Source organism: Entelurus aequoreus, linkage group LG14, assembly GCF_033978785.1.
Source record: "Entelurus aequoreus isolate RoL-2023_Sb linkage group LG14, RoL_Eaeq_v1.1, whole genome shotgun sequence".
Lineage (NCBI taxonomy): Eukaryota > Metazoa > Chordata > Actinopteri > Syngnathiformes > Syngnathidae > Entelurus > Entelurus aequoreus.
In genome coordinates, this window is record NC_084744.1 from 32,682,451 (window position 1) to 32,705,512 (window position 23,062).

General features: G+C 39.0%; 2 protein-coding genes and 1 long non-coding RNA gene across 4 annotated transcripts in view; 1 reads left to right on the plus strand and 2 right to left on the minus strand.

The window, feature by feature from the left end:
* Positions 1 to 23,062, plus strand: part of LOC133664770 (uncharacterized) — a 51,744-nt gene that overhangs the window by 18,002 nt on the left and 10,680 nt on the right. The window lies entirely within an intron of this gene.
* Positions 109 to 10,265, minus strand: LOC133664768 (ubiquitin-like-conjugating enzyme ATG10). The gene is made up of 7 exons (XM_062069668.1): positions 10,119 to 10,265; positions 5,656 to 5,782; positions 5,471 to 5,566; positions 5,269 to 5,404; positions 5,013 to 5,110; positions 4,855 to 4,952; positions 109 to 1,845 (listed from the first exon to the last, which is right to left on the minus strand). Exons 2-7 carry the CDS (start codon positions 5,758 to 5,760, stop codon positions 1,731 to 1,733), a joined length of 648 nt encoding a protein of 215 aa, XP_061925652.1. The 5' UTR covers positions 5,761 to 5,782; positions 10,119 to 10,265; the 3' UTR covers positions 109 to 1,730.
* LOC133664762 (protein FAM110B-like) overlaps positions 16,930 to 23,062 on the minus strand; it is a 36,364-nt gene continuing 30,231 nt past the window's right edge. Inside the window, exons 5-6 of one of the 2 annotated variants that reach the window (XR_009828617.1) lie at positions 18,253 to 22,742; positions 17,180 to 17,215 (exon numbers count right to left, since the gene is read on the minus strand). Coding sequence is in view for 1 of the 2 variants with exons in the window: in XM_062069664.1 (XP_061925648.1) it covers positions 21,839 to 22,742 (904 nt within the window). In the remaining variant the exon portion in view is untranslated. Of the gene's footprint in view, positions 22,743 to 23,062 lie in introns of both variants that reach the window. The other variant, XM_062069664.1, reaches the window with a different exon arrangement.

Below are 23,062 nucleotides of genomic sequence, written 5' to 3' on the forward strand. Positions count from 1 at the left end.
CAAAATAGTGCATTTCTCTGGAGAACAGCTCCCTCTGGTGGTTGCAGCAACACATTACATTTAATAGACAGCAAAATGCATTAAAAAATAGTCATTCAGTATTTGTGATGATTTTATTTAAAAATGACGTTTTTAATAATCAAAACGCGAACAATTGGAGCAGATATTTAAAGTAAGTAACATACATAAAATGGAAAATTATTATTTTTCAAACAAAAGTGTTCCTTTTGAAATGTTAAATTACAATGTATAAAATATAATATAATGTTATTATACTCACAGTTTGTTATAATAAAATAAAATATAAAATTTTTAGCATGTTGACATTAGCATGCTAACTGGTGAAGAGCTAGCATACTTCTGAGAAGGCACCAATTAACAGAAACCATAATTATTGGGTTAAAAAATACAGAATTAGGAAAAATGTTAGCATGTTGACATTAGCACGCTAACCGGTGAAAAGCTAGCATACTTCTTGAAGGTGCCAAGTAACGGACACAATGATTATTGGGTTAAAAAAATACAAAAATGAGGGAAAATGTTAGCATGTTGACATTAGCATGCTAACTGGTGAAGAGCTAGCATACTTCTGAGAAGGCGCCAATTAACAGAAACCATGATTATTGGGTTAAAAAATACAAAATTAGGAAAAATATTAGCATGTTGACATTAGCACGCTAACCGGTGAAAAGTTAGCATACTTCTAAGAAGGCGCCAAGTAACGGAAACCATGATTATTGGGTTAAAAAATATTAAATGAGGAAAAATGTTAGCATGTTTACATTAGCATGCTAACTGGTGAAGAGCTAGCATACTTCTAAGAAGGCGCCAATTAACAGAAACCATGATTATTGGGTTAAAAAATACAAAATTAGGAAAAATGTTAGCATGTTGACATTAGCATGCTAACCGGTGAAAAGCTAGCATACTTCTAAGAAGGCGCCAAGTAACGGAAACCATTTTTATTGGGTTAAAAATGACAAAATTAGGAAACATTTTAGCATGCTAACTGGTGAAGATTGAGCATACTCCTAAGAAGGTGACAATTTACAGAAACCATGATTATTGGCTTAAAAAATATAAAAATTACGAAAAATGTTAGCATGTTGACATTAGCATGCTAACTGATGAAGAGCTAGCATACTTCTAAGAGGGTGCTAATTAACAGAAACAATGATTATTGGGTTAAAAATACAAAAATGAGGAAAAATGTTAGCATGTTGACATTAGCATGCTAACTGGTGAAGAGCTAGCATACTTCTAAGGAGGCGCTAATTATCAGAAACCAGGATTATTGGGTTAAAAAATACAAAATTAGGAAAAATGTTAGCATGTTGACATTAGCATGCTAACCGGTGAAGAGCTAGCATACTTCTTACAGGTGCCAATTAACAGAAACCATGATTATTGGGTTAAAAAATACAAAAATGAGGAAAAATGTTAGCATGTTGACATTAGCATGCTAACTGGTGAAGAGCTAGCATACTTCTAAGAAGGCGCCAAGTAACAGAAACCATGATTATTGGGTTAAAAAATACAAAAATGAGGAAAAATATTAGCATGTTGACATTAGCATGCTAACCGGTGAAGAGCTAGCATACTTCTAAGAAGGCGCCAAGTAACAGAAACCATGATTATTGGGTTAAAAAATACAAAAATGAGTAAAAATGTTAGCATGTTGACATTAGCATGCTAACTAAGCTGTTGAAAAACACAAAGGTCAACAAGTCTTAGGGGCGTTGCCGTGGTGTCGAAGGATGCTGCAGGGTCAAATACTCCAGGGGAACTTCCAAGCCCAGCAGGGGTCCCACCGTGCTGAGCCAGGTTACCATGTAGTTGACTGGCCTGCACACAAGTCATCCACATGTCAGAGTCCAAGGTGGCCCCCGGGGGCCATTTGCTAAAGTCATCAAAACTTAGAACCCATGGATAGATCTGAGGTTGGTCTGGAGATGTCCCTAGGGAGGCGTTCGGGTGGCATCCTGACCAGATGCCCGAACCACCTCATCTGGCTCCTCTCCATGTGGAGGAGCAGCGGCTTTACTTTGAGCTCCCCCCGGATGACAGATCTTCTCACCCTATCTCTAAGGGAGAGACCCACCACCCGGCGGAGGAAACTCATTTGGGCCGCTTGCACCCGTGATCTTGTCCTTTCGGTCATAACCCAAAGCTCATGACCATAGGTGAGGATGGGAACGTAGATCGACCGCTAAATTGAGAGCTTTGCCTTCCAGCTCAGCTCCTTCTTCACCACAACGGATCGATACAGCGTCCGCATTACTGAAGACGCCGCACCGATCCGCCTGTCGACCTCACCATCTACTCTTCCCTTACTCGTGAACAAGACTCCGAGGTACTTGAACTCCTCCACTTGGGGCAGCGTCTCCTACCCAACCCGGAGATGGCACTCCACCCTTTTCCGGGGCGAGAACCATGGACTCGGACTTGGAGGTGCTGATTCTCAACCCTGTCGCTTCACATTCGGCTGTGAACTGATCCAGTGAGAGCTGAAATCCTGGCCAGATGAAGCCATCAGGACCACATCATCTGCAAAAAGAAGAGACCTAATCCTGCAGCCACCAAACCAGATCCCCTCAACGCCCTGACTGCGCCTAGAAATTCTGTCCATAAAAGTTATGAACAGGATTGGTGACAAAGGGCAGCCTTGGCGGAGTCCAACCCTCACTGGAAACTGGTCCGACTTACTGCCGGCAATGCGGACCAAGCTCTGACACTGATCATACAGGGAGCGGACCGCCACAGACGGTCCGATACCCCATACTCTTTGAGCACTCCCCACAGGACTTCCCGAGGACACGGTCGAAGGCCTTCTCCAAGTCCACAAAACACATGTAGACTGGTTGGGCAAACTCCCATGCACCCTCAAGGACCCTGCCGAGAGTATAGAGCTGGTCCACAGTTCCACGACCAGGACCAAAACCACACTGTTCCTCCTGAATCCGAGGTTCGACTATCCAGCGTAGTCTCCTCTCCAGCACACCTGAATAGACCTTACCGGGAAGGCTGAGGAGTGTGATCCCACCATAGTTAGAACACACCCTCCGGTTCTCCTTCTTAAAGAGAGGAACCACCACCTCGGTCTGCCAATCCAGAGGTACCGCACCCGATGTCCACGCGATGTTGCAGAGTCTAGGCAACCAAGACAGTCCCACAGCTTCCACAGCCTTAAGGAACTCTGGGCGGATATCCTCCATGTGCCACCGAGGAGCATTTTAACTACCTCGGCAACCTCAGCCCCAGAAATAGGAGAGCCCACCACAGATTCCCCAGGCACTGCTTCCTCATAGGAAGACGTGTTAGTGGGATTGAGGAGGTCTTCGAAGTATTACCTTCACCGATCCACAACATCCGCAGTCGAGGTCAGCAGAACACCATCCCCACCATACCCGGTGTTGACAGTTCACTGCTTCCCCTTCCTGAGGCAGCGGACGGCGGTCCAGAATCACTTCGAAGCCGTGCGGAAGTTGTTTTCCATGGCTTCCCCGAACTCCTCCCATGTCCGATAGGACTCTTTCTTCAGCTTGACAGCATCCCTCGCCGCTTGTGTCCACCAGCGAGTTCTAGGATTACCGCCACGACAGGCACCAAACACCTTGCGGCTACAGCTCCAATCGGCCGCCTCGACAATAGAGGTACGGAACATGGTCCACTCGGACTCAATGTTCAGCGCCTCCCTCGTGACATGTTCAAAGTTCTTCCGGAGGTGGGAATTGAAACTCTCTCTGACAGACGTTCCCAGCAGACCCTCACAATGCGTTTGGGCCTGCCATGTCTGTCCGGCATCCTCCCCCACCATCGCAGCCAACTCACCACCAGGTGGTGATCGGTAGAAGGCTCCGCCCCTCTCTTCACCCGCGTGTCCAAAACACGAGACCGCAAATCCGATGACACAACCACAAAGTCGATCATGGAACTGCGGCCTAGGGTGTCCTGGTGCCAAGTGCACATATGGACACCCTTATGTTTGAACATGGTGTTTGTTATGGACAATCTGTGACGAGCACAAAAGTCCAATAACAAAACACCACTCGGGTTCCGATCCGGGCGGCCATTCTTCCCAATCACGCCTCTCCAGGTTTCACTGTCGTTGCCAACATGAGCGTTGAAGTCGACCAGCAAAACAAGGGAATTACCCGGGGGAGCACCCTCCAGTACTCCCTTGAGTGGATCCAAAAAGGGTGGGTACCCTGAGCTGCTGTTTGGTGCGTAAGCACTAACAATGGTCAGGACGTCCCCCTACCCGAAGGCGGAGGGAAGCTACCCTGTGGTCCACTGGGTTGAACTCCAACGTGCAGGCTTTGAGCCGGGGGACAACAAGAATTGCCACCCCAGCCCGTCGCCTATCACTGCGTGCAACACCAGAGTGGAAGAGAGTCCAACCCCTCTCCAATGAACTGGTTCCAGAGCCATCGCTGTGCATCGAAGTGAGTCCGACTATATCTAGCCGGAACTTCCCCACCTCGCGCACTAGCTCAGGCTCCTTCCCCCCAGCGAGGTGACGTACCACGTCCCAAGAGCTAACTTATGTAGCCGAGGATCGGACCGCCAAGTGCCCTGCCTTCGGCTGCCGCCCAGCTCACACTGCACCCGACCTCTATGGCCCTACCATGAATGGTGAGCCCATTGGAGGGGGGAGCCACATTGCCTCTATGAGTTGTGCCCCACCTCCGGCCCTGGCTCCAGAGGGGGGCCCCGGTGACCGTGACCCACGTCAGATTTAAACATTAAAAAGACAAAAATATGACTAGGACCCTAACTTGAGGTTAGAACCATGGTTTTGAGAACGTAGACGCATGCTTGGTATGAGAGCGTGCATGAGTGCTGACATCGTACCTGTGTTGCTGCTGTGCCGAGTGCATGAGTGCTGACATCAGGTGGTCCGTCTTACACGGGTGCAGCATGAAGAAGGGCTGGCCCAGAACTGGATGTTCCTGACACATAAACCACCGGAGTCAGACCGAGTCCTGCACCTGGCCCCACCTCACCTTCACCTGCTGCGTGATGCTCGTTAGGGGACTGTGCCGCAGGCGGGACCTGAAGTGTGGGTGGACCGAACTCCAGACCTCCTCCAGGGACAGGCTCCTCCCCTCTGACATGGAGACACAGGAAGTGGAAGCATCAACAATGACGGCGGTAGTCTGGACCCAAGTGTTCCGCGTTTGCTAGCAGGAGCCGCCAGCGTGTTTATAGACGGATGATACGGTCCGACGATGGCGGCTGATATCGCCGAAGAAGGGACAAACTCACCCAGAGTGGACGCTCGAAAGTACAAGACGGGGGTCATGAAGCTGCACGAGTACAGGATGTGATATTCGTACTGAAGCGCACGAGTGCTGCCTTCGGAGGCTGCGGCGGTATCGGCATCATCGCCCGCCGCAACGTCCTGTGGAGAAGACGCTTACTTGACGCAATGCATTCTGGGATAACACCGCCGACTCCCTTCTTCTACCTCAGAGTCGGAACCGGATCCTCTGAGGTCCTGATCTCCCGACTGGATGAGGACCGATCTGAGAGCGGTCTTCTTCAGGTAGCCTTCCTCCGAGCCCTGAGCGAGACAAAGTGAAAGTGAAAGTGGTCGCGGGACAAAGTGAAAGTGAAAGTGGTCCCAGGTGCAAGCCGGTCACGGGTCCTCACCTGGACACGCTCCCAGCTCCAGCCGTCGCGCAGCCGATCGGACGTCTTCAGGAGGACCTGGCACAGGTGTCGGAAGTCCTCTTCGGACTGAAGACCAGAGCTCATCCCTGCGTTGGCGGGGTGAAGCCTTTCAAAATAAGAGCGGTGGAATAGTCCATGTCAATTGTTGACTTGGTACTTGACACATGCTAACATTGGCATGCTAACTTTTTAGGCTAATTTTACACGTTTTTTAAAGGTAAGGCATACACCTTACAACTTGGTACGTGACACATGCTAACTGTTAGCATGCTAACATAGTGTTGTTAGCATGCTAACGTTTTACTCCATGGGAGTAAAACGTGTTGTTAGCATGCTAACGTTTTAAAGATAATTTTTACAACCGTACGCCTCATAGTCATATACAACTTGGTACTTGACCCATGCTAACATTAGCATGCTAACTTTTTAAGCTACTTTTACACATTTTTTAAAGTAAGGCATTTACATTATAAGTTGGTGCGTGACACATGCTAATACAAACAAGTAGGTGGTGTTATTCCAACATAAACATAATAAACAATGAGGTGGTGTTATTCCACCTAAACATAATAAAAACAATGAGGTGGTGTTATTCCACCTAAACATAATAAAAACAATTAGGTGGTGTTATTCCAACATAAACATAATAAAAACAATTAGGTGGTGTTATTCCACCTAAACATAATAAAAACAATTAGGTGGTGTTATTCCAACATAAACATAATAAAAACAATTAGGTGGTGTTATTCCACCTAAACATAATAAAAACAATTAGGTGGTGTTATTCCACCTAAACATAATAAAAACAATTAGGTGGTGTTATTCCAACATAAACATAATAAAAACAATTAGGTGGTGTTATTCCAACATAAACATAATAAAAACAATTAGGTGGTGTTATTCCACCTAAACATAATAAAAACAATGAGGTGGTGTCATTCCACCTAAACATAATAAAAACAATGAGGTGGTGTTATTCCAACATAAACATAATAAAAACAATTAGGTGGTGTTATTCCAACATAAACATAATAAAAACAATTAGGTGGTGTTATTCCACCTAAACATAATAAAAACAATTAGGTGGTGTTATTCCACCTAAACATAATAAAAACAATTAGGTGGTGTTATTCCAACATAAACATAATAAAAACAATTAGGTGGTGTTATTCCAACATAAACATAATAAAAACAATTAGGTGGTGTTATTCCACCTAAACATAATAAAAACAATGAGGTGGTGTCATTCCACCTAAACATAATAAAAACAATGAGGTGGTGTTATTCCAACATAAACATAATAAAAACAATTAGGTGGTGTTATTCCACCTAAACATAATAAAAACAATTAGGTGGTGTTATTCCACCTCCAACATAAACATAATAAAAACAATTAGGTGGTGTTATTCCAACGTACACATTATAAGAACAATTAGGTGGTGTTATTTCACCTAAACATAATAAAAACAATTAGGTGGTGTTATTCCACCTAAACATAATAAAAACAATTAGGTGGTGTTATTCCACCTAAACATAATAAAAACAATTAGGTGGTGTTATTCCAACGTAAACATAATAAAAACAATTAGGTGGTGTCATTCCACCTCTAACATAATCAAAACAATTAGGTGGTGTTATTCCACCTAAAAATAATAAAAACAATGAGGTGGTGTTATTACACCTAACAAAATAAAAACAATGAGGTGGTGTTATTCCATCTAAACATGATAAAAACAATTAGGTGGTGGTATTCCACCTCCAACATAAATATAATACAAACAACGTGGTGGTTATTCCACCTCCAACATAATAAAAACAATTAGGTGGTGTTATTCTACCTAAACATAATTTAAAAAATTAGGTGGTGTTATTCCACCTAAACATAATAAAAACAATTAGGTGGTGTTATTCCACCTCCAACAAAAATATAATACAAACAACGAGGTGGTGTTATTCCACCTCCAACATAATAAAAACAATTAGGTGGTGTTATCCTACCTAAACATAATAAAAACAATTAGGTGGTGTTATTCCACCTCTAACATAATCAAAACAATTAGGTGGTGTTATTCCACCTAAAAATAATAAAAACAATGAGGTGGTGTTATTCCACCTAAACATAATAAAAACAATGAGGTGGTGTTATTCCAACGTACACATTATAAGAACAAATAGGTGGTGTTATTCCACCTGAACATAATAAAAACAATTAGGTGGTGTTATTCCAACGTAAACATTATAAGAACAAGTAGGTGGTGTTATTCCACCTAAACATAATAAAAACAATTAGGTGGTGTTATTCCACCTAAACATAATAAAAACAATTAGGTGGTGTTATTACACCTAACCATAATGAAAACAATTAGGTGGTGTTATTCCACCTAAACATAATAAAAACTATTAGGTGGTGTTATTCCACCTAAACATAAGAAATGCAATTTGGTGGTGTTATTCCACCTAAACATAATAAAAACAATTAGGTGGTGTTATTCCACCTAAACATAATAAAAACAATTAGGTGGTGTTGTCCCACCTCCAACATAAACATAACAAAAACAATGAGGTGGTGTTATTCCACCTAAACATAATAAAAACAATTAGGTGGTGTTGTCCCACCTCCAACATAAACATAATAAAAACAATGAGGTGGTGTTATTCCACCTCCAACATAATAAAAACAATTAGGTGGTGTTATTCCACCTCAACATAATAAAAACAATTAGGTGGTGTTGATCCACCTCCAACATAATAAAAACAATGAGGTGGTGTTATTCCACCTAAACATAATAAAAACAATGAAGTGGTGCTATTCCACCTAAAAATAATAAAAACAATGAGGTGGTGTTATTCCACCTAAACATAATAAAAACAATGAGGTGGTGTTATTCCAACGTACACATTATAAGAACAAATAGGTGGTGTTATTCCACCTAAACATAATAAAAACAATTAGGTGGTGTTATTCCACCTCAACATAATAAAAACAATTAGGTGGTGTTGATCCACCTCCAACATAAACATAATAAAAACAATGAGGTGGTGTTATTCCACCTCCAACATAATAAAAACAATGAGGTGGTGTTATTCCACCTAAACATAATAAAAACAATGAAGTGGTGCTATTCCACCTAAAAATAATAAAAACAATGAGGTGGTGTTATTCCACCTAAACATAATAAAAACAATGAGGTGGTGTTATTCCAACGTACACATTATAAGAACAAATAGGTGGTGTTATTCCACCTAAACATAATAAAAACAATTAGGTGGTGTTATTCCAACGTAAACATAATAAAAACAATTAAGTGGTGCTATTCCACCTAAAAATAATAAAAACAATGAGGTGGTGTTATTCCACCTAAACATAATAAAAACAATTAGGTGGTGTTATTCCAACGTACACATTATAAGAACAAGTAGGTGGTGTTCTTCCACCTAAACATAATAAAAACAATTAGGTGGTGTTATTCCAACGTACACATTATAAGAACAAGTAGGTGGTGTTATTCCACCTAAACATAAAAACAATTAGGTGGTGTTATTCCAACATACACATTATAAGAACAAGTAGGTGGTGTTATTCCACCTAAACATAAAAACAATTAGGTGGTGTTATTCCAACATACACATTATAAGAACAAGTAGGTGGTGTTATTCCACCTAAACATAAAAACAATTACGTGGTGTTATTCCACCTAAACATAAAAACAATTAGGTGGTGTTATTCCAACATACACATTATAAGAACAAGTAGGTGGTGTTATTCCACCTAAACATAAAAACAATTACGTGGTGTTATTCCAACATACACATTATAAGAACAAGTAGGTGGTGTTATTCCACCTAAACATAAAAAAAATTAGGTGGTGTTATTCCAACATACACATTATAAGAACAAGTAGGTGGTATTATTCCACCTAAACATAAAAACAATTAGGTGGTGTTATTCCACCTAAACATAATAAAAACAATTAGGTGGTGTTATTCCACCTAAACATAATACAAACAATTAGGTGGTGTTATTCCACCTCAACATAATAAAAACAATTAGGTGGTGTTATTCCACCTAAACATAATAAAAACAATTAGGTGGTGTTATTCCACCTCAACATAATAAAAACAATTAGGTGGCGTAATTCCACCTCCAATCTTTAGGGGGCTTGTGAGTCACTTTCTTTGTTTTCGTCTCCTTTATGTCGGCAGCGAAGAAGAATATACGGAAGTAAACAAGGTGCTTTAAACTTCGACAAAAAACAAAGATTGGCAATTATTCTACTTTGACTCAGTAATGTGAGACACAACAAGGTCATTAACATTTATCACACGGCGATGCTGTTTGTCCAACTATTCGGAACACATGCGCTTTATTAAACGTCCCAACAGACGAGCTTTTGGGTGAAGCGGAGTCATCAAGAATATATTTTAACAAGGAGACTGCTTACCTTGTGACAAACCCTCGAAGCCGCGTGAGGATATTCCAACATGTGAAGGTATTCCACCATGTGATTATATTCCAACATGTGAGGATATTCTTAAATGTGAAGCTATTATAATATGTGAAGATATTCCAACATGGCGCAGCTTCTTCTTCCTGTGCTGCCACAAAATGGCCGCTAGGGGTCAGCGAGCACCGCACGTCATACAAAACTAGACCGAAAGTGACGCCATTTTTGGGCAGGATGTACGTGACGGGCCTACGTGGCGGCCATGTTGGTAGGGGCCAATTCCCCATTCAAGCCAATGCAACACGACGCGTGAATCCTAAATTGCTTCTTTTTCAATCGATTTTCATGGCGTTTACTTTATTGGCAACCACATGTCAACATTGGGATTTCTACTGGTACTGCATAGACCCGAAAATGAGGACTGGAGTTCCTCCTGGAATTAAATGATCATGTATTGACTAAAGTCTTTATTTCATGTTTGATTTTTCTTTTTTTTTTTCCCATTTATTTATTTATTTCAGGCAATGACATAAAAAAGTACAAAGTTGACAACACATAATAATATAAATTAAGGTATTGTATAGTATGTACATTATATTGTGATGGTTATATTGACATCTTTATAATGATAATAAATCATATTTGATGATATAAAGTCTTATATTGACATATTTATAATGATAATAAATCATATTTGATGACATAGTTGTATTGACATATTTATAATGATAACTCATATTTGATGACATAGTTGTATTGACATATTTATAATGATAACTCATATTTGATGATATAAAGTGTTATATTGACATCTTTATAATGATAATAAATCATATTTGATGATAGTTGTATTGACATATTTATAATGATAACTCATATTTGATGACATAGTTGTATTGACATATTTATAATGATAACTCATATTTGATGACATAGTTGTATTGACATATTTATAATGATAATAACTCATATTTGATGATATAAAGTGTTAATTGACATATTTATAATGATAACAAATCATATTTGATGACATAGTTGTATTGAAATATTTATAATAACTCATATTTGATGACATAGTTGTATTGACATATTTATAATGATAACTCATATTTGATGATATAAAGTCTTATATTGACATATTTATAATGATCATAAATCATATTTCATGATATAAAGTCTTATATTGACATATTTATAATGATAATAAATCATATTTGATGACATAGTTGTATTGACATATTTATAATGATAACTCATATTTGAAGACATAGTTGTATTGACATATTTATAATGATAACTCATATTTGATGATATAGTTGTATTGACATATTTATAATGATAATAACTCATATTTGATGATAGTTATATTGACATCTTTATAATGATAATAAATCATATTTGATGATATAGTTGTATTGACATATTTATAATGATAATAACTCATAGTTGATGATATAAAGTGTTATATTGACATATTTATAATGATAATAAATCATATTTGATGATATAGTTGTATTGACATATTTATAATGATAATAACTCATATTTGATGATATAAAGTGTTATATTGACATCTTTATAATGATAATAAATCATATTTGATGATAGTTGTATTGACATATTTATAATGATAACTCATATTTGACGACATAGTTGTATTGACATATTTATAATGATAACTCATATTTGATGATATAAAGTGTTATATTGTCATATTTATAATGATAATAAATCATATTTGATGATATAAAGTCTTATATTGACATATTTATAATGATAATAACTCATATTTGATGACATAGTTGTATTGACATATTTATAATGATAATAACTCATATTTGATGATATAAAGTGTTATATTGACATATTTATAATGATAATAACTCATATTTGATGACATAGTTGTATTGACATATTTATAATAACTCATATTTGATGACATAGTTGTATTGACATATTTATAATGATAATAACTCATATTTGATGATATAAAGTCTTATATTGACATCTTTATAAAGATAATAAATCATATTTGATGATATAAAGTGTTATATTTACATCTTTATAATGATAATAATTTATTATCATTATAAAGATGTAAATATAAGACTTTATATCATCAAATATGATTATAAAGAAATCATATTTGATGATATAAACCTAACCTAACCTAACCCAGAATCTAAGTCTAAGACTAGATGTGAATGTAAATAGTTCCATTCTTTAGAATTCAGCCTTTTAAAGAGAACATCTCCCTCTGGTGGTTGCAGCGACACATGACATGTGTCTGTTGTCCCACTAATGTTTGATAGGTTTAAATGGGGATAAATTGGGGGAGATTGTAACACTGTGGGGGGTCAACTTCACATGAGGTGCTACGCCTTTAGTACCATTTTGTCCTTCAAAATAAAGGCCAGAAGGGGGCAAAAGAGCCGTTTATTGAAACAATGCAAAAAGAGAATGAAAACATGAACGTGTTCGTCTTCCGTCAAATAAAAATCCAACGCTTCCACGTCCAAAAACCGACAGTTCTTCACTGTTAGCAAACACTGCGGCTCTGATTTCCCAAAACAAAAAAGTTCTAAAACCAAGCCAAATATATACATTTCTTTTCTCCTTTACAATATTTTACATACAGCAACAAAACAAAAGTACCACAGAAGAACTTTTGTGGGTTGAAGTCTAACAAAGAATCGACGCTACAAGATCACGACATTTGTTTTCACGCGGAAGACACACAGCAATGACAGGACAGATAGCAACATGCTAACTTAGCCGTACTGATCCTTCACTCTGACAAGAAATGGGCTGTCAAAAACACAAAAGCTTTGTACAGTTTTCAACGTGGTAGCGGGTTGGAACATTTTTTATTTGTAATTCGGTGGATTCTGCAAACTGTTGTAAAGAAGGGTCGGGCGGATGGATGGATGCAAACATCGGTAGTGCTAACCCCCTCAACTCCATGCGCCGCCAGGCAACTTTGTGCAAAGTAGAGGAAAACTTTAACGCAACGTGCCCGCTAACCCCCTCAACTCCATGCGCCGTCGGGCAACTTTGTGCAAAGTAGAGGAGAACTTTAACGCAACATGCCCGCTAACCCCCTCAACTCCATGCGCCGTCGGGCAACTTTGTGCAAAGTAGAGGAAAACTTTAACGCAACGTGCCCGCTAACCCCCTCAACTCCATGCGCCGTCGGGCAACTTTGTGCAAAGTAGAGGAAAACTTTAAAAACGTGTGTGAATGCTGAAAAGGTGAAGCCGAACTCAAACGCTAACCTAACAGTTAGCATGTGTCAAGTAACAAACAGTGAAACTTGATTAAAAAAAAAAGCTAAAACCTCTACTCACTGTACACCTGCAAAATTAGTGTGAAAAATGTTTGCATGCGTAACAAAATATGTCACTCAAAGTTGTATGGAAAAAAACGTAACATGCTAAATTACCGGTAGTCTTAAAAACGTTAGCATGTGTAACAAAATATGTGATCTGAGGTGTATAACTGCAAAATTGCCTAAAAAGTTAGCATGTGTAAAAAAAAAATTGTGACTCTGAGGTGTATGACTGCAATATTGGCTAAAAGGGTTAGCATGCCAGCAATTGACGAACATTATTAAGGAGCATGTACAATTAGTTGCAAAAAAAGTTAGCATGTGTAACAAAATGTGACTCTGACATGTATAACTGCAATATTAGCTAAAACAAATACATATGTAAAATTAGTTTAAAAAGTTAGCATGTGTAGCAAAATGTGACTTTAAGGTGTATAACTGCAAAAATTGTTGACAAAAGTTAGCATGTGTAACAAAATGTGACTTAAGTGTATAACGGAAAAAAATGTTTTTTTTAAAAGTTAGCATGTGTAACAAAATATGTGATCTGAGGTGTATAACTGCAAAATTGCCTAAAAAGTTAGCATGTGTAAAAAAAAAATTGTGACTCTGAGGTGTATGACTGCAATATTGGCTAAAAGGGTTAGCATGCCAGCAATTGACTAACATTATTAAGGAGCATGTACAATTAGTTGCAAAAAAAGTTAGCATGTGTAACAAAATGTGACTCTGAGATGTATAACTGCAATATTAGCTAAAACAAATAAATATGTAAAATTAGTTTAAAAAGTTAGCATGTGTAGCAAAATGTGACTAAGGTGTATAACTGCAAAAATTGTTGACAAAAGTTAGCATGTGTAACAAAATGTGACTTAAGTGTATAACGGAAAAAAATATTTTTTTAAAAGTTAGCATGTGTAGCAAAGTATATGACTCTGAAGTGTAAAACTGCAAAATGAGTTTGAAAAAGTTAGCATGTGTAACAAAATGTGACTGAGGTGTATAACTGGAAAAAAAAATCGTTTTTAAAAAGTTAGCATGTGTTGCAAAATATATGACTGAGGTGTAAAACTGCAAAATTAGTTTAAAAAAGTTAGCATGTGTAACAAAATGTGACTCCGAGGTGTATAACTACAAAAATAGTTGACAAAAGTTAGCATGTGTAACAAAATATGACTGAGGTGTAAAACTGAAAAATTAGTTTAAAAAAAGTTAGCATGTGTAACAAAATATGACTGAGGTGTAAAACTGAAAAATTAGTTTAAAAAAGTTAGCATGTGTAACAAAATGTGACTCTGAGGTGTATAACTGAAAAAAAAATTGTTTTTAAAAAGTTAGCATGTGTAGCAAAGTATATGACTCTGAGGTGTAAAACTGCAAAATTAGTTTAAAAAAGTTAGCATGTGTAACAAAATGTGACTCTGAGGTGTGTAACTGCAAAAATAGCTGACAAAAGTTAGCATGTGTAACAAAATGTGACTAAGGTGTATAGCTGGAAAAAAAAAGTTTTTAAAAAGTTAGCATGTGTAGCAAAATATATGACTCTGAGGTGTAAAACTGCAAAATTAGTTTTTAAAAGTTAGCATGTGTAACAAAATGTGACTCTGAGGTGTATAACTGCAAAAATAGTTGACAAAAGTTAGCATGTGTAACAAAATGTGACTGAGGTGTATAACTGGAAAAAAAAATTGTTTTTAAAAAGTTAGCATGTGTAGCAAAGTATATGACTCTGAGGTGTAAAACTGCAAAATTAGTTTAAAAAAGTTAGCATGTGTAACAAAATATGACTGAGGTGTAAAACTACAAAATTAGTTTTAAAAAGTTAGCATGTGTAACAAAATATGACTGAGGTGTAAAACTGAAAAATTAGTTTAAAAAAGTTAGCATGTGTAACAAAATATGACTGAGGTGTAAAACTGAAAAATTAGTTTAAAAAAGTTAGCATGTGTAACAAAATATGACTGAGGTGTAAAACTGCAAAATTAGTTTAAAAAAGTTAGCATGTGTAACAAAATATGACTGAGGTGTAAAACTGAAAAATTAGTTGAAAAAAGTTAGCATGTGTAACAAAATATGACTGAGGTGTAAAACTGCAAAATTAGTTTAAAAAAGTTAGCATGTGTAACAAAATATGACTGAGGTGTAAAACTGAAAAATTAGTTCAAAAAAAGTTAGCATGTGTAACAAAATGTGACTCTGAGGTGTGTAACTGCAAAAATAGCTGACAAAAGTTAGCATGTGTAACAAAATGTGACTAAGGTGTATAACTGAGAAAAAAAAAACGTTTTTAAAAAGTTAGCATGTGTAGCAAAATATATGACTCTGGGGTGTAAAACTGCAAAATTAGTTTTTAAAAGTTAGCATGTGTAACAAAATGTGACTTAAGTGTATAACGGGAATTTTTTTTAATTTAAAGTTAGCATGTGTAGCAAAGTATATGACTGAGGTGTAAAACTGCAAAATGAGTTTTAAAAAGTTAGCATGTGTAACAAAATGTGACTCTGAGGTGTATAACTGCAAAAATTGTTGACAAAAGTTAGCATGTGTAACAAAATGTGACTTAAGTGTATAACGGGAATTTTTTTTTATTTAAAGTTAGCATGTGTAGCAAAGTATATGACTGAGGTGTAAAACTGCAAAATGAGTTTTAAAAAGTTAGCATGTGTAACAAAATGTGACTCTGAGGTGTATAACTGCAAAAATTGTTGACAAAAGTTAGCATGTGTAACAAAATGTGACTGAGGTGCATAACGAAAAAAACTACGTTTTTAAAAAGTTAGCATGTGTAGCAAAGTATATGACTTTGAGGTGTAGAACTGCAAAATTAGTTTAAAAAAGTTAGCATGTGTAACAAAACGTGACTGAGGTGTAAAACTGAAAAATTCGTTTAAAAAAAGTTAGCATGTGTAACAAAATGTGACTAAGGTGTATAACTGAAAAAAAAAATCATTTTTAAAAAGTTACCATGTGTAGCAAAATATATGACTGAGGTGTAAAACTGCAAAATTAGTTTAAAAAAGTTAGCATGTGTAACAAAATATGACTGAGGTGTAAAACTGAAAAATTAGTTCAAAAAAAGTTAGCATGTGTAACAAAATGTGACTCTGAGGTGTGTAACTGCAAAAATAGCTGACAAAAGTTAGCATGTGTAACAAAATGTGACTAAGGTGTATAGCTGGAAAAAAAAAGTTTTTAAAAAGTTAGCATGTGTAGCAAAATATATGACTCTGAGGTGTAAAACTGCAAAATTAGTTTTTAAAAGTTAGCATGTGTAACAAAATGTGACTCTGAGGTGTATAACTGCAAAAATAGTTGACAAAAGTTAGCATGTGTAACAAAATGTGACTGAGGTGTATAACTGGAAAAAAAAACATTTTTAAAAAGTTAGCATGTGTAGCAAAATATATGACTCTGGGGTGTAAAACTGCAAAATTAGTTTAAAAAAGTTAGCATGTGTAAAAAATATGACTGAGGTGTAAAACTGCAAAATTAGTTTAAAAAAGTTAGCATGTGTAACAAAATATGACTGAGGTGTAAAACTGAAAAATTAGTTCAAAAAAAGTTAGCATGTGTAACAAAATGTGACTCTGAGGTGTGTAACTGCAAAAATAGCTGACAAAAGTTAGCATGTGTAACAAAATGTGACTAAGGTGTATAACTGAAAAAATAGTTTAAAAAAAGTTAGCATGTGTAACAAAATATATGACTCTGGGGTGTAAAACTGCAAAATTAGTTTTTAAAAGTTAGCATGTGTAACAAAATGTGACTCTGAGGTGTATAACTGCAAAAATAGTTGACAAAAGTTAGCATGTGTAACAAAATGTGACTGAGATGTATAACTGGAAAAAAAAAAAGTTTTTAAAAAGTTAGCATGTGTAGCAAAATATGACTGAGGTGTAAAACTGCAAAATTAGTTCAAAAAAGTTAGCATGTGTAACAAAATATGACTGAGGTGTAAAACTGAAAAATTAGTTCAAAAAAAGTTAGCATGTGTAACAAAATGTGACTCTGAGGTGTGTAACTGCAAAAATAGCTGACAAAAGTTAGCATGTGTAACAAAATGTGACTAAGGTGTATAACTGAAAAATTAGTTTAAAAAAAGTTAGCATGTGTAACAAAATATATGACTCTGGGGTGTAAAACTGCAAAATTATTTTTTAAAAGTTAGCATGTGTAACAAAATGTGACTCTGAGGTGTATAACTGCAAAAATAGTTGACAAAAGTTAGCATGTGTAACAAAATGTGACTGAGATGTATAACTGGAAAAAAAAAAGTTTTTAAAAAGTTAGCATGTGTAGCAAAATATATGACTCTGAGGTGTAAAACTGCAAAATTAGTTTAAAAAAGTTAGCATGTGTAACAAAATATGACTGAGGTGTAAAACTGAAAAATTAGTTCAAAAAAAGTTAGCACGTGTAACAAAATGTGACTCTGAGGTGTGTAATTCCAAAATAGCTGACAAAAGTTAGCATGTGTAACAAAATGTGACTCTGAGGTGTATAACTGAAAAAAAAAAACGTTTTTAAAAAGTTAGCATGTGTAGCAAAATATATGACTCTGGGGTGTAAAACTGCAAAATTAGTTTTTAAAAGTTAGCATATGTAACAAAATGTGACTCTGAGGTGTGTAACTGGAAAAATAGTTTACAAAAGTTAGCATGTGTAACAAAATGTGACTGAGGTGTAAAACTGGAAAAAAAAAATCGTTTTTAAAAAGTTAGCATGTGCTGCAAAATATATGACTCTGAGGTGTAAAACTGCAAAATTAGTTTAAAAAAGTTAGCATGTGTAAGAAAATATGACTTGAGGTGTAAAACTGAAAAATTAGTTAAAAAAAAGTTAGCATGGGTAACAAAATGCGACTAAGGTTTATAGCTGAAAAAAAAGTTTTTAAAAAGTTAGCATGTGTAGCAAAATATATGACTCTGAGGTGTAAAACTGCAAAATTAGTTTTTAAAAGTTAGCATGTGTAACAAAATGTGACTGAGGTGTATAACTGCAAAATTTGTTCAAAAAAGTTAGCATGCCAGCAATTGACTTGCTTAACATTATGCTAACTAAATATGGGAGCTTTTCTTCTGGGACTCGTTTTGTAAAAACAGTCAGACAGGATGTGATGCGCTATTTTTGTGCTAATTTTGCAACCGTGTACCTTAGAATCATATAACTTGGCACTTGACTTATGCTAACTGTGAGCATGCTACTATTAGCAACACATTTTTTGTAGCATGCTAACATTAGCATGTTAACTTTGTTTTTGTGCTAATTTTGCAACCGTATAACTTAGTCATATAACTTGGTAATTGACATATGCTAACTGTTAGCATGCTAACTTTTTTTGGTGCTCAGTTTGCAACCGTATACCTTAGTCATGTGACTTGGTACTTGACATATGCTAACTGTTAGCATGCTAACATTAGCTACACATTTTTTTGACCATGCTAACATTAGCATGTTAACTTTGTTTTTGTGCTAATTTTGCAACCGTATAACTTAGAGTCATATAACTTGGTAATTGACATATGCTAACTGTTAGCATGCTAACTTTTTTTGGTGCTAATTTTGCAACCGTATACCTTAGAGTCATGTGACTTGGTACTTGACATATGCTAACTGTTAGCATGCTAACATTAGCATGCTAACTGTTTTTGGTGCTAGATTTTGCAACCGTATACCTTGGTACTTGACATATGCTAACTAAATATGGAACTATTCTTCTGGGACTCATCTTTAAGGCAGTCAGACAAGATGCACCGCACATGGATTTTATTGTGAAAGCTCGACGCGTGCGCCTTCCAATGAAATACGTTTGGGTCAGATGTTTACTCACTGGATCGGTTCGCAGCCGAGTGTGAAGCGACTGGGATGAGAATCAGCACCTCCAACTCCGTGGTCCATGGTTCTCGCCCGGGAAAGGGTGGAGTGCCATCTCCGGGTTGCGGAGGAGACCTTTCCCCAAGGGGAGGAGTTCAAGTACCTCGGAGTCTTGTTCACGAGTGGATGGTGAGATCGACAGGCGGATCGGTGCGGCGTCTTCAGTAATGCGGACGCTGTATCGATCCGTTGTGGTGAAGAAGGAGCTGAGCCGGAAGGCAAAGCTCTCAATTTACCGGTCGATCTACGTTCCCATCCTCACCTATGGTCATGAGCTTTGGGTTATGACCGAAAGGACAAGATCATGGGTACAAGCGGCCCAAATGAGTTTCCTCCGCCGGGTGGCGGGTCTCTCCCTTAGAGATAGGGTGAGAAACTCTGTCATCCGGGAGGAACTCAAAGTAAAGCTGCTGCTCCTCCACATGGAGAGGAGCCAGATGAGGTGGTTTGGGCATCTGGTCAGGATCCCACCCGAACGCCTCCCTACGGAGGTGTTTCGGGCTCGTCCGACCGGTAAGAGGCCACGGGGAAGACCCAGGACACGTTGGGAAGACTATGTCTCCCGGCTGGTCTTGGAACGCCTCGAGATCCCCCGGGAGGAGCTGGACGAAGTGGCTGGGGAGAGGGAAGTCCAGGTGGGCCGATGAGTCCCTTAAGTTTTTGTTGTTGTTGGGAGATAACGTTAGCATGGTGTAATACTGCTGACTACCGGGGGTGGTATTTAAAATGTAAGATATCGGTCCATAATCGATCAAATCAACTGAAGGATCTTCCAGCCACCCTAACCATCACCACAAGAATCCAGACATTTATCAACTTTTACTTCCGAAGAATACTCGGAATACAGACTATCAGCAACCAAGAGTTCTGGGCACGGACAAGTTAACAGCCCATAGAATAGGAAACACCAACGAGACCCGAACCAGATACATTACAGCAGAACCCTGAAGGAAATGGGCTGTTTTAAAAATACCTGGCGACGATACTGAGAGGCTGATGCTCGGAGGAAGGTGCAGAGACCGGCAGAGGTGCCACCTGGTTGGAGGAATCTTGTTGGTGGCCCACGTTCCAAGAGGGCCGAGTCAAATAAGTAACAGGCTCTAAAGTAGTTGTGATTGCGACCCGTTCAGACGAACACCAACCTGCGCTATCAAGGAAGTAAAACATGGGTCCAGGTGGCACCTGCGTACCCTTAAGGTCTCGTTTGAGGTCGGTTGCCATGTCATTGGTACGCCGACAAGCTGTCATGAGCGATACAAAACCTTTAGCGCATGAACACTAACACCTTCGAACGTTTCTTTTGTAGCTTCATAGCGTGGTTCTTCACATAAAGGTCAGGAAAAATGAGACCGATGACGACGACGACGAAAGGGTTTGGAACTCTCAAACCTGGAGCTCGAAGAAGCTTGCTCGAAATAGACGGAGTTAAATATTTAAGTCGTTTAGTTGCTAGGAAAGTAAATGTTTGTTCCAAGTGAGTGTTAGGTACTGTTTAGTTTTATGAAATTATTCAAGACTTATGCTGCATTTCTGCTTGCTCTTGTTCTGAAATTGGTTTGGTTGAGGTTGTAGCAGACGTCCCTGCGCTAATTGGTACAAGATGAACATAAACCGAAGGGCGGCCTTAGAGCCGAGGTATGGAGCAAACCGCGTTCATGGTGGACTCCCCTTTTAGCTTCGTCTTTCGGAAAAAATGAGACGGACACATTGATCAAGGGGAAGGACACACGCAGAGACCGGCCCCAGTAGGTTAAGGGCATGCTATGGTACCACCTAACGCGGGTGTTCTGTAGGGATGTGAACCTTACAACTCACAATTCAAATCGATTCCGGTCCTTGGGGTGTCATCTCCATGCAGAATTGATTCTCGATTCAAGAGTTCTCGCAATATATCATTTGGTATATACTGTAAAGGGTACAACTTTTGCAAAGCAGGTTACAAAAGTGTGGTCGTGGTCAACCTTCAGCTAAAAGCTCAACCAAATCAATTTTAAGTTAAAGTTAAAGTCTCAATGATAGTCACACGCACACAAGGTGTGGTGAAATTTGTCTTCTGCATTTGACCCATCCCCATGCTCACCCCCTGGGAGGTGAGGGGAGCAGTGAGCAGCAGCATGCGCCGCGCTGATTCGACCCCCAATTCCAACCCTTGATGCTGAGTGCCAAGCAGGGAGGAAATGGGTCCCATTTTTTGTAGTCTTTGGTATGACTCGGCCGGGAGTTAGAACTCAAAACCTCCCAGTCTCAGGGCGGACACTCTAACCACTAGGCCACTGAGCTGGTCTATTTTAGTCAAGTTAAACGGGCAAAACAACCTCATGAATAATTTCCTCAAACAAAAATGATTAAGTTAGCGTTAGCTACCAATAAAACTTTTCCTCCTATCCACGTTTTTACATTGAAGTCTTTACTTCAATACCAACATGTACGCTAAGATGTGATTTATTTTTTCTAGCAAGCCTCTCAAGTCCAGAGTTCGAAACGTCCGATCTGTCACGAGAAGCACTTTGATTCGCTAAACATGTGAAACCTTTTGTGCCTCCCTCGCTTGTTTGATACTGTACAGCCACTTAATGACTCTGGCGTTCCGCTCCACGGCAGAGATGCCGTAAGGGACTCGCTCCCCGGCCTCCTCGTCCTCGTCTTCAGCCTCGTCCCCGTCCGACAGGCCGGCGTTGGAGGACTGCCGGGACTGGTCGCAGTCGGAGATCATGGACGCCGACCGCAAGTTGAAGGTCACGATGTCCGAATTGGCCCGACCAAAGTTCTCTGGACCGACCGCCTCCAGCTCCTCGGGATCGAGGCCGCAGTAGTTAAAAAAACGTTCCACATCAGCTCCGGCACGGGCGTAGCGGTCCGACAGGTCTGATTTTGACCTGTGTAGAGAGGAGCGACGCGCTACCGAGGAACCCAGCTCTAACTCCAGATTGGGATCTGTCGAAGGATTGGAGGTGTCTTCAGGATTCAGTGACTGAGGGGCCTCGTTATCGCACAGCAGCGGGGACACATTTGCACGACGAGGAGGCAGCGACAGCGAGAGGGTCGGAGGCGGAAGGGAGGCTGGGTTGGGTTTCGGAGGCAGCGGTGGCGCTGAGGAGCTGCTAGATCGAGCGGTGCGGAGAGGCTTGCCATTGCACAATCGCAGGAGGTCCGAGGAGGAGTGGGAGGTCAGCAGCGGCGGAAGCGGAGACTGTGATCGATCCGTAGCCACCCGTCTTTCGCCCCCTCGCTCGTCCAGGACTCTCCTGCTGAGATTGAGGTTTCCCACCAGCTGCGGACTGCGCCGCCCGCCGCCGTTCATGGGTGCTACCTTCAAGGAATGGGAAAAAGAGCGCAGAGAGTGCGAGGTGCTCGGACTGGGAGCAGAGTCTTGCGCTTGCTCGTTGAGAGCCATGGTGGATCGGTAAGTTAAGGGCATCCTAGGAGCAGAGAACAAACTAAGTGTTACAGCAGAAGACAAACCAATGTTTTCAACCATACAGTCCGGAATTGTTATGCTAAGACATGTTTGTATTCTTTTACACAAAGAAGTCATCCAGCACTACCATGAATCCCCAGAGCTGTTACTGAATTCATCTTTCACTACAGTCTGTGGCAACTCCAACACTTTCACCAAATGCCCCAACCCTAAGACTGTGGTTTACATGAACACTTCCACCCGACCCAGAGAGTGCAATCCACCATTTACCGGCAGACAACATGGCTTCAGGTTGGAGGTCCTGTAGGCATGACTTGCAAA

Excerpts from the sequence above, each read along its gene's own strand:
- LOC133664768 (XM_062069668.1), bottom strand. The coding sequence starts at position 5,760 with ATGAGCTCTGGTCTTCAGTCCGAAGAGGACTTCCGACACCTGTGCCAG. Across the intron at positions 5,405-5,470 it reads GATCCGGTTCCGACTCTGAG|GACGTTGCGGCGGGCGATGA; the intron begins GTAGAAGAAGGG and ends TCTTCTCCACAG. Across the intron at positions 5,111-5,268 it reads CTTTCGAGCGTCCACTCTGG|AGGGGAGGAGCCTGTCCCTG; the intron begins GTGAGTTTGTCC and ends TCTCCATGTCAG.